Here is a 12,307-nt window from a genome sequence, read left to right as displayed (position 1 = left end):
TGAAGGGGCCTGGGACTACTTTTCCAAGCTCTAATACCAGTTTTAATTAGACTTAGAAGATCCAGAGTTAAAATAAGTAAAAGAGTAAGAGTCTCTCGTAAACTGCCTTAAAGGATACCTGTCTGTGTACATACCTACATCTTTAAATCTATTCCTAAGAGCTTTAAGATACTTAAAGGTCACTCAGTTTATACAGATATTTTAATAAAGTGTTATTTATTTTTTAGAGAAGTTTAAATGCTGCACTCTGGGATTTATCTTTCTTTCAACTTTCCATATTTGAGGAAGGAGATTTATCATCTGTGCTACAGATCAACCCTGGGGCCAGCACAAAATGGTAGTAGATATCAGAAATGTCTCAGAAGAAGATCGAAAACACCTCTTGGGAGGAAATGCCTGTTTATAGCTCAAGTCAATTCGAGTGGCAGAGGCACAAAAACACAGGAAAAAGGAGCCAAAACTTACTGTGGAAATTTTCCACACCATTGTACCCATATATTACATGATACACAAAAAAATTCTTACTACATAATTCTCTTTCGGTATGGTATGACTAATTTTCACTTCATTCTTATATTACCTTGAACCTGTCACCCACACAAATTTTTCCTGTTTCTCACTTGCTAGTCTAATTCTCTCCCAACAATTTAGCTAAAGAAATTTTGATCTTCTGCAGCAGTGGAAAGAGGTAGAAAGTTAGCCAAATGGTCTCAAAACTTATTGGGAAACCTTCTGTTTAGAGGAAAACCCTGTTTAAAGTAAATATTTTATTTTATTTGTTTTGTTTTGTTTGTGTGCATAAACATAACTCATAGAGCTGAGAAAACAGTCTGTGAAGTATAAATAGGCCACGTTCAAAGTTTTATCTGGGGCTTTATAAAGGGACCAAACCTAAGTTTTCTCTATATGTGGGCATTTACCGTCTTCCTTATACTGCCCGGGACAGCATGCTTCCTATGACCTAAAAGGCTAGATTGACCTTGCCTATTTTGGAGAATACAAAAGTGGCATTGAGGGCTGCACAGACATGTTCAAGGTCATACAGATGATAAAAGGCAGAGCCTAGCTTCTCAATGATTGTTCCTTCTACCACCTACACAACACATATTTGGATTTTCTTTCTTCTGAAGACTCTAAGAAGGATCACCTGACAGCAAGGCATAATTCAGTCTCCATACCTTAAAGAGGCATCACTCTACTGCCTTTGAAACAGAAAAGAATTTTCCACGCAAAGAACCTGGAAATGGAGCCTGTGGACACCACGGGGACAGAACAAGGCAAAAAGCATTTCCCTTAGATACGTCTATGTTCAATGCCCTAGACTGAAGAACATTGTCATTTCAAAGTCACTTACCCAAATCTGAAGCTTGATCCTCTTTTCATTTTTGAATACAGTTTTTACTTTGAAATCGATCCCAACTGTGCTGACGAATGCAGATGTAAAGGAGTCATCTGCATAACGGAACAGGAAAGATGTTTTCCCCACACTGCTATTGCCGATGATGAGCAATTTGAACATGTAGTCGAAGTTCTGATCAGAGGAGTCTTTCTGGCCATACCGGGCATCTTGGGAAGAGGCCATCTGTGGTTAAAAAAAGGGAGAGAGAGAGAGAGAGAGAGAGAGAGAGAGAGACGTGGATCAGTCTTCCATTAGATATGAAGCTAGCAGCACACTCATTATTGGCCTTGCCAGAAACAGATGTCAGACCACTCAGGAGACCAGTTGAGAATCCTCCCCAGTTTTCCTCTGATGCTGGTATCCATGGCAATAATTCCCTGCTAGAAGACAGAACAGCAAATCTTACAGCTCTTTCCAGCTGTGTTGGTGTTTGTCACTGCTCAGCATTCTGAACCAATCAAAGACACCAAAGGAGACATCTATAAGGGTTACATGAAAAGCAAAGATATGAGGAACTGGCCAGAGCATGTGGGCTCCGAAACTTTATAATCCCGGTGATGGACACACCAAAGTGGTTGAACAGCAGGGTGTTTCTTACTGAATTATCTGAATATTAGAGTCTCTCTTATTTCCTAGGAAAGTGCACCCAAAGCATGTATCTATTTCATCTATTAACATCACATTAAAGCAACATCCTAAAACAAATGGCAGTCCCGTCAAATTAAAAATGACGATGACAAGTATTTATGGTTCAAACACTGTGTGAGAAACTTACTTTACCCTAACAACAACCCAGTGAAGTAGGTTAGTACGAAAATGAGAAAATTGAGGCTCAGAATTATTAAGTAATGTGCTCAAGTTCACAAAGGTGATGAGCAGTAGGAAACAGAACTCAAATCAACAGGGCTCATGTTCTCAACTTCTACCCTAGTTCTCAATGATGACCAGGGAGACATGCACATGTGCTCTAAAAGACATTGTAGGAAATACTCATTATGAAATTTATCACTGAAGATTCCTAGCTGGGTTCAAACCTTGGCTCTAACATTTCCTGGCTGTGTGACTTTGGGGTGGTTTATTATTTTAAAATGCTGTGCCTCAGTTTTTTCTCTAACATGAAATGGAAAAAAATATTATCTAATTTGGAACATTTGCAAAAGAACAGAAGATATATCTGTAAAGCAGATATGTGAAGAACCTACCATAGCAGAGAGAATGATCTTTATTATTATAAATGCTTTAGATGGATGTTGATTTTTTTTCTCACCTTTTTGATGATCACCTTAATATCCTCAAAGCTGATGCTGCATTACTTCTTAAGGATTTTATTCATTTATTTTAGGGAGAGAGAGAAAGCAAGCAGGGGGAGGAGTAGAGGGGGAAGGGAGAGGGAGAGAATCTCGAGCAGACTCTGGGCTGAGCACGGAGCTAAGGTGGGGCTCGATCCCACGACACCGATATCATGATCTGAACCAAAACCAAGAGTCAGACGCTCAACCAACTGAGCCACCTGGCACCCGGTGATGCTGCATTACTTACTTCTAAGTGCCATTTGGCTCAAAAGAAGAGTTTAGATGGTGAATCCCACTGATTAGTGCATTTACTTACATTTTCTGATGCTATGAATTCTTTGGCAATTGCTATGGTATCCAACATACCCCAATATAGTAGCCACTAGTCACAAATATCTTCTTCTATTTAAATTAATTAAAATTACATAAAATTTAAAATTCAGTTCCTTAGTCACACTGGCCACAGTTCAAGTGCACAATAGCCACAGGTGGCCAGGAGCAACAGTACTGGACAGAGAGGTACAGAGTACCGGCACACCTGCAGAAAATTCTATTGGGTGGTGCTAGGATAGACAGTCTTTTTTTTTTTTTTTCATTTCCAATAAAACATGATTAATAATTACCTTTCTCTTGGGGAAGGTGGCCAAGAGAGAACCCTAAGAAGATAGCAGAATGCCTGAAACAGTAAATAGTGCTCAACTTCATCTAAGGCAACATCGGCGGTTGAAGTAACGTGCCTTGTATATATAAACAATTAAGGGAAAGGGGGAAAAGGAGATGGTGAGATACCATATTCTCTTTCTACAAATACTTAGTGCCAGTAAGAGAACACAATTATATGTATAAGAATAAGGACAAAGAGGAAACCTGTATGTATTATGAAATTTAAGGGCAATATAAATTTTGATTGCATTTCACATTTATTAAAGATCAGCTTAAGCATTTGTCTTTTTAAGTTCATGTAACCACACCGACGTCCTCAATAATTACAACTTGGAATAAGTGCTGGTGGCAAAACTGGGCCACTACAACAGGCAGATATTATCATTTTCCTTTCTGGCCCAGGCATCTATGTGCTAAAGTAAACCTCCCCCAACACAAGCAGACAGCCAAGGACAAAAACAGGATTATAATTCTGGGACTGTAAGTTTGAACAATGATGTTTTACTCTGATGACTTCTGAAGCCCCAGAAAGTCAGGAAACTGTTTCGTATGGCACCCCCATTCCTGCAGACCTAGTCCTTTCACCAATTACTATAATCTCTCCCCCGTATGGAAGTGCTAAGTTCAGCCAGGCCTGCAAATGGCCTTTCTTAAGAAGATCTTTCATATGAACCAGCCCAGATGCGAGGTTCTGGGTTAAGAATGTTCAGCCAAGCCACAGTCAGAAAACAGACACAACAACTTTCCTAGAGGTGCCCATACTCAGCGTGATAGACTACCATATATCGCATCCCATCACTATAAGGTGGTATCCAACTGAGTCCTGTGGATCTCCAGGATGCCTCACAAGAAAATGTGACCAACACCTACTATCAATCCCAAGACCTATTCCAAAAGTGGATTCCAAAACCTGCAGCAATATCAGCATCATCAATATATAGACTTTTTGAATATAGTTATAGAGATTGAGATGGAGAAAACCATATTGGGGTTTTCTCTGATATGAGAAATTGAAGATGTTTAATTTCAAGGGCTGATATACCTTGCAGTGTCGGCAGCAAAGAAGGTGGTTAGGAGCACAGAAGGTTTCTAGGATGAAGGAGGACAAAGCTGGTAAACAGGTGTATCCAGAGCCTCTATAGGACTAATTGGAGGAGTTCCTTACATGCTATTCTTGGAGATATTTTTTTTTTTTTTTTTTACTATTTCTTGATTTATATACCCAGTAAGATTCACAAACAGTCAAAAAAAAAAAAAATGTGCACTGGGAGTTCATAGGTCTTTCATTAAAATTCAGAATAATGAAATACATCCTGGCCCAGAGGATTGACAAACGTCCCTAATCTTACTGAGAACAGAGATAAAGTGATTTGACAGCATATGAATGTCAAAGACACTTGTCTTCACTATGTCAATTTACTGATACTTCTAAATACTAAGTCATGTGAACATTTTCATAGTTTTCATGGAAAAATATAGCTGATATTTGAAAACATGAATACACATGGAGTAAACTCCCAGAAAGTAGGTCAGATTTCATAAAAGATATATAAAAGATAACTTTTTTAAAAAAGATGACTCCTTAAATTGTATTAATCTTGAATTAACTAAAAAAATCAGGGCGTTGGAAAGAATCTTCAAGGTAGTCCAACTTTCTAATCATTCCAAGAGTCCCTTCTGCTGGCATCTCAGGTTAGCATTCTAGCCGGGCCCTTCACACAGAGTGACAAAAAGTTTACGAGGTTGTTAAGTACCACATTCCATTGCTGAACAACTGCAAATGTTTTAAATTTCTTTTTTTTTAATAATAATATTTTTATTATATTATGTTAGTCACCATACAGTACATCCCTAGTTTTTGATGTAAAATTCCATGATTCATTACTTGCCTATAACACCCAGTGCGTCATGCAATACGTGCCCTCCTTAATACCCATCAACAGCCTATCCCATTCCCCCCCGCCCTGAAGCCCTCAGTTCGTTTTCTTAAAGTTAAAACTTCCTTCCCTATGGCTTCTGCCCATGTGTTCTAGATTCTGCCTTATAAATCAAGAAAGTTGATTGCTCTCGCATCTGAGAGAAATTCAGGTGCCTGAAGGAACAAATCACAGCCCCATACACCTTCTCTCGTTTGGATGACGCCAACTGCCTTACCCTTTTCCCCCCACATCCTGCTAGGTTAACTGACATCCCTCCAGATGTCAAAGCCCCATGTGTGGCTCCAAAATTGGTCACAATATTCCAGATACAGTAGTGCAGAGTAAAATGAGACTATTATATTTTATCACAGCTCACTTAATTAAGTCTCCTCAAATGGTCAGGACATTTTTCACATTAACTGTAATAAACATAGGTCTCCCCATCCCCATTCTATACTTGGGCAATTGATTTTTTTTAATGGAAATGCCAACCTTTGTATGTACCCTGTTACATTTCCTATTGTTTGTTTTGATTTACAATTCAATTCTGATCTGATAATTTTATGTTCTTTCATCAGAAACTTTGGTTATCCCTTCCAGATTTATGCCATTCTTACGTTTGATCAGTAAGCATTTTACATATTTATTTAAGGCTCTGACCAAAATGCTAATCAGTTTATAGACAAATGGCAATACACCTTTTACCCCGTTGAATATATATAAATCTACAGATGAGACCTCTACAATATGTCATCAAGGAATTCGGCAAACTTAAAGCAAATCCTTAACCTCTGAGACTTGGTGCACTGGGAAACCACTGTGCCGTCCCATTAGGTGTGCCTTCGTTCAACAGCAGGTGAACAGATCCTGGATTTAATTGATGTGCCAATTTTAATTTCAATTCTAGTTTCCCCAGAAGTCCTACTGACTAGGGACCAAACAGATTACCTCTGACTAACACATGCAATCACAGACTACTTCAGAATTTTTGACATTTGTTTTTCAAAATAAACGGGGAAAGCAAATTACTTTCAGGGATTCCTCTGGGCACTTAAGAATCTGAACCACACAAAACCATTTTGTTGATCTCACGAGAAAAACAAAAAGAAGTCATTTTAAATGTACTACATTCCCACTACTACCAGTGATAATAGCCTGAGGGTCAATGAGAAGATGAACGAGGGCAAATTATCCAGAAAAGGACATGACATTCTTTGAAACAGGAAGGATGAAAGCGAGGATGGGGCATATGTATTGGAAGAACAGAAATACATCAAATAGTTTCAAATCTTAATCATTGTTGCCTGGGAAAAAAAAAGAAAAATCATAATACAAAGAATCATTCCTGCAAGCTCTAAAGTCAACACTAAAATTTTAAAACCAATAAGGAAAATATGAATAGTTAGGATTCCCGAATGTCTGTCATCTGGCCCCCAGATGATTTCTCCTGGGGAAGGTCCTGGTCTGGGCAGTTGGTTGCCTCCCTGTTTGTCTCTCTGAATGGACCAGAATTGTGATGCTCTTTGCAGTCTCTGGCCAGCAATTTCTCCATGTATGTGTCTGCTGCTCTTGGCCCTGGAATGAGCCAGTGGAGAAGCAATAAAACACTGCTCATGCCGCTGTGGACACAACACCGCTGAGCTGAGAAGATGCTGTCCAGGAAATTGGAAGCAGCCAAGGCACTAGATCATTCAAACTCTAACCCTGGCTCTGAAGCAAAGGGCCTGGAAAAGAAGGGCAGCATTCAGAAATCGCCCTTGTCTCATTTCTTCATGTCAGCAGGGAGTGAATTCCTCTTTCATGGGACTCATGGGAGAACGTATATGACGGTATGCCAAATGACAGTAATGCTTCCAAGATGCAAATCACTGTATATTTTAAATGCATTGCTTACGCCACATTTTACAGTACTCCTTTCAGGCCATCTCTGGATCCCCATCTCCTGCATACTCTCTCGTAAATGAGTAGAACTTTCAGCTTATGCATAGACAGTAAAATCACTACAATAACAGCCCTTACAGGCACTGTACTTCGTGCTTTCCATACATGATCACACCTGATCCTGTCATTGCCCCAGGATATGGCTATCTATTAGTACCCCCATGTTAACGAAACAGAATGCTCTGGGTGTATTTTAAAAGAGGTCCTTCTCCCTCCCCCTGCCAGAAGCATGAGGGGAGTTTCTCTAACGTTCACTGTGAGAACTTGACAGGGATCCAGAGGGTAAAAGTCACATGCCCTCCCCCAAACTGCACCCCCTGGAGCTTTGACCTCTTGGACTTACTTGTCCACCCTGAGCCACCAGCCACTCATCAGTTACAGTTCAGGTTTTCCTACCCCAGGACAGGTTCCCATGGGAGTTTCTGTTTCAGGAATTTGTGATTTTCTTTATCAGGTTATCTGTCTCTCCCACAAAATTTTTCTCTGTGACCTCAATTCTCCGATGAATCTAAGAGTTGGTAATTTTCATTTTGTTTAGTTTTTTTTCTTGCCTCAGGATGGGAGTAACCACTTCCAAGCTCCTTATGCACGGGAGTGGAAACTGGAAGTCATTATCCCCATTTTGAAGAAGAAATCAAGGTAAGGCATTTGAGAGGAAATTTAGGTAGAGGGGTCCTTGTTTTTCAATAGGTTATCTTGATTTCTCTCAGCACGTGTACTGAGCGCTCATTACCTAGACCAAATGTGTTCTTCAAGAGTTACAGATATATGGGGGGTTCAGCTAGTTCACTCTTCTCTTCACCAAACTAACAAGCCTCAAATTTCAACCACAAAGGAGAATATTAGAAGAAGTAAGGATACTTCCTCGCTTTGCTTCTAGAAAAAAAAATCTATTCCTTTGTTGAAGAAAGGCATGATGTAATCTCGATATATTTTAAAATTCATTATAATGGTTTTTGAATCTTCCTGGAAATCTAGATGTATATAGAAAAATGAAGTGTATCAAACCATGTAAAAATGATTCTTACTAGTATGAAAGACCACTGTTCTCCAGCCCACACCAGAGTTCACTCCTGGTGTAGTTACAGAGGGTTCCCAGAGGGAGACAGAGCCCGTATGGGGGCTGTGCAGTAGCACAGTAAAGGGGATGCCCAGGCCACGTGAGAGAAGAGTGTAAACAAGGTTATCTGGGAAGGGAACCACATGGCGCTCTCCAGACTGGTAGGATGTAATCCTGACAGCTGCAATGAAGCAGAGCCCTGGTCCCAGCAGCTCCTGCGCATCCCCATGAATGCTGAAGCCAGAGGGTCATTAGTGCAGTCCTGCGATGCTGATGAGTACCCTAGCTACTAGTAATCCATGCTTTATAAATCACAGCATGAAGAAAAGTTGGAAACAACATTCTACTTCTTTTCTAGCAGTTCTGAAATTATGTGCATGCAGATACATCTGTGAAAAAGAAAATTCTATATTCTTGGTGTGATGTGAATATGGGTAAGGAGCAATACTCGATGGTCAGGCTGCCTGAGAAGGAATCCCAGGTCTGCTACTTGTGTAAACTTGGTCAAGGTTTTTCATATTTTGTCATTTTTTAAACTATGCTAAGCTGTAGTTTCCTCACCTATAAAACAGGAGTTGCAGTAAGATCAACAAAATAAAATTGTTGGCATGTGCTAGATCCTTGAATAAAGCCATTCACTTTCTTCTCCAACTAACATTGATGCTACTCTCTGAAAATGGAAATGATCAATTTTATAGAATGTGATTCCTCTCATTTCCTAACATTAAAGGGCAGGAGGTCTGATGCCCAACACTCCCACTCTGCAGAGTTTCATAATTACTGAGATAAACACCTTACTCTTTCATTACAAATATTATGACATGGAACAAAAAGCACTTAGCAAAAATACCTCTAGGATAGAAGCCGAGGCCTGTGTGCAGATAGAAATGTTCTGTGGTCTGGAGAGGCTGTGGGGAAGGGAATGTGGCCAATGGTCATATGCCCTGTGATATGACCTACCTTGTGACATTGTGGACACCCAGTAACTTCTAGAGAGTTACTAACCTCATGAAACTCTTGGGTATGAATGAACTTTTGTAGAAACCGGGAGAGAGCTAAGTTTCAGGTCTGGATTAATAAGGGGGCAGAAATCGAGTAATACATGGTAAGAAAAGCATGAGAAAGGATGCACCAGGAATACAAAGGAACTGTGGGAAACTCCTCTTATTTGGCCTTAGCATTGATTTTAGGTGAAGTTCAACCTAATTTCTGATACTAAATTTGGCAAATCATCAAAGTCCACAATACCATCATAAACACCAATACTGTATCATACACTTCAAGGTTGCCAAGAGACTAGATCTTAATTGTTACCACCATATAAAAGAAATGACAATTTCATGACCTGATTATTCCACAGTGGTAATCATATTACAATATATAAATGTATCAAATCAACGCATTATATACTTTAAACTTTTGCAATGTTACATGTCAATTATGCTTCAATAATAATAGATTTTTTTAAAGTCCACATTATTTCAAGGTGAGAACTCATTAAGAGACTTTCATATATATATGAATAGTATCATGCATACAATCTGGTTATCTTCATCCCTTCCCAAAAACCTTCTAAAACAGAGGCAAGGGTTTTTCACTAAAGTGAAATTCCATATTGAAAAAGAGAAGTAGAAAAGATAGAGCAACACAAGTTTGGGGTTTGGAAGTGAGTGACTGGAGAAAAGGGAATCTCAGGTCTGCATAAGAACTCTTAACCTACAGAACCTGAAATGGCCTTGAGATTGCAGATGCCAGGTGTCTTGATTATGTGGTGTGGCTAGAGTGACCAACTCTCCTGGTTTTCCCAAGACTGAGGGATTTCATGGGACACTGAAGGGCTTTCAGTGCTAAAACCAGAAAGCTGAAATGGTTGGTCACCCTGACTAGGGCATACAAACAGGAGGAATGGCTGAAAATTCAAGTCCCACATCCCTCTCTGACCCCACATGGCCAAGAAACGATCTTCCCTGCATACAACTCTTTAAAACAAAACTGAGATTAAAATATTTAAAAAATCAAGTATTCTTCACATCTATACTTCCTATACGCAGATGTCAATTTGTCAATTTATAAAAATAAAAGGGACTCTATCTTAGCCACAAAATGTAAAGAATCATTTAAAACTTTTCTCATGGACATGAATAAAATATACATAAGTTTTTTCATCATTTCTTGTTAGCAAGAAATAGCAGACATGGTGTTCTCAAATACCTGCTCTCTCTAGTCGGATACATTTTTACTCAGGAATACGAAGGTAAATTCTCATAGGATACACTAGATCAGAGATTCCAAAACTGGGAAAATGTACTGAATTCTGTAGAATTAAAATATCCAATGGCATCTATAATTTTTAAGCATCCCATGTGGTTCTTTTGACCAGTCAGGTTTAGAATTCACTGGGTTAGCAAATGTCCACATGGAAGCCAGGGCAGGTGTGCATTGCCAGTGTGTCAGGGATACATGTAGGAGGAGACTGAGTGATCTGACATTTAGGCTGAGATCCCCAGGATGTGGAAAATGGGATCCTAGCACTCTCTACCAGTTGCTGTCTTCACCAGACACCCCTTCTGCCAACAGTGACAACAGAGCTCATCACCAAAATATTGACTCTGCAAAGAAATCTATACTCTAGAATGCCCAGCCTGCTTAGATGAGCTGATTTCTGAAAAATGTGTTCATTATCTTAGCTGTGGTAAGATCCAGAACCTTCTAAGGGCCAGTAATATAACTCACTGTGAGGTCTCCGTCAGAGTATGAGGAGGCATGGCATCGTAAGAAACAGTAATTATGTTCTCAGAGAAATGTGGCTCTGTTCTGTTCAGCTCTGTGGGAGCTGGCCTTGACTTTCTCCATCAGTCATTTTTAAAAATAACACACAATTGGACTTTACTTCTCCTCACTCCATAAGAAAGCACCTGACAGCTACAGGAGGCCAGTATCCAAATAGAAACCACAAAATAAAGAATATCCTTGTAAGAATACCTCTTCCTGAAAAGAAAATAAAAATTAAACAGGATAGATACACCCAGTACTCTGCGGTATAATGAAAAGCCTCTCTTAAAAATACCTAGTAAAATATTCTAAAAATTCCCGCTGCGGGAAAAAAGCCTAAGTCTTAATATTAATATATGTATTACCTAAAGAATTTTTATCACTAAACATTTTTAAAACATTAAACATTTTAAAAATATTAAACACTGAAAAACATTCTCTTCAATAAGTAGTGCTGGGAAAATTGGACAGCTATATACAGAAGAATGAAACTGGACCATTCCCTTACACCATACACAAAGATAAACTCAAAATGGATGAAAGACCTCAATGTGAGACAGGAATCCATCAAAATCCTAGAGGAGAACATAGGCAGTAACCTCTTCGACATCAGCCACAGTAACTTCTTTCAAGACAAGTCTCCAAAGGCAAGTGAAACAAAAGCAAAAATGACCTTTTGGGACTTCATCAAGATAAAAAGCTTCTGTACAGCAAAGGAAACAGTCAACAAAACTAAGGCAGCCTATGGAATGGGAGAAGATATTTGCAAATGACATTACAGATAAAGGGCTGATATCCAAGATCTATGAAGAACTTCTCAAACTCAACACTCAAAAAACAAATAAACCAGTCAAAAAATGGGCAGAAGACATGAATAGACACTTCTCTAAAGAAGACATACAAATGGCTAACAGATACATGAAAACTGCTCAACATCATTAGCCATCAGGGAAATACAAATCAAAACCACAATGAGATACCACCTTACACCAGTTAGAATGGCAAAAATTAACAAAACAGGAAACAAATGTTGGCAAGGATGTGGAAAAAGGGGAACCCTCTTACACTGTCGGTGGAAATGCAAGCTGGTACAGCCACTCTGGAAAACAGTATGGAGGTTCCTCAAAAAGTTAAGAATAGAGCTACTCTATGACCCAGCAATTGCACTAGTAGGTATTTACCGCAAAGATACAGATGTAGTGAAAAGAAGGAGCACGTGCACCCCAATGTTCATAGCAGCAATGTTCACAATAGCCAAATT

General features: G+C 39.2%; 1 protein-coding gene across 3 annotated transcripts in view; it reads right to left on the bottom strand.

The window, feature by feature from the left end:
• Positions 1-12,307, bottom strand: part of RAB3C (RAB3C, member RAS oncogene family) — a 342,644-nt gene that overhangs the window by 237,975 nt on the left and 92,362 nt on the right. For all 3 annotated transcript variants that reach the window (XM_057306971.1, XM_057306972.1, XM_057306969.1), the window contains one exon: positions 1,355-1,582. In XM_057306971.1, coding sequence (XP_057162954.1) covers positions 1,355-1,582 — 228 coding nt within the window. The remainder of the gene's footprint in view (positions 1-1,354; positions 1,583-12,307) is intronic.

Source organism: Ursus arctos, unplaced genomic scaffold, assembly GCF_023065955.2.
Source record: "Ursus arctos isolate Adak ecotype North America unplaced genomic scaffold, UrsArc2.0 scaffold_5, whole genome shotgun sequence".
In the NCBI taxonomy this organism is placed as follows: domain Eukaryota; kingdom Metazoa; phylum Chordata; class Mammalia; order Carnivora; family Ursidae; genus Ursus; species Ursus arctos.
The sequence above is the reverse complement of the archived record's forward strand: the minus strand, read 5'-3'. Positions and strand labels throughout refer to the sequence as shown.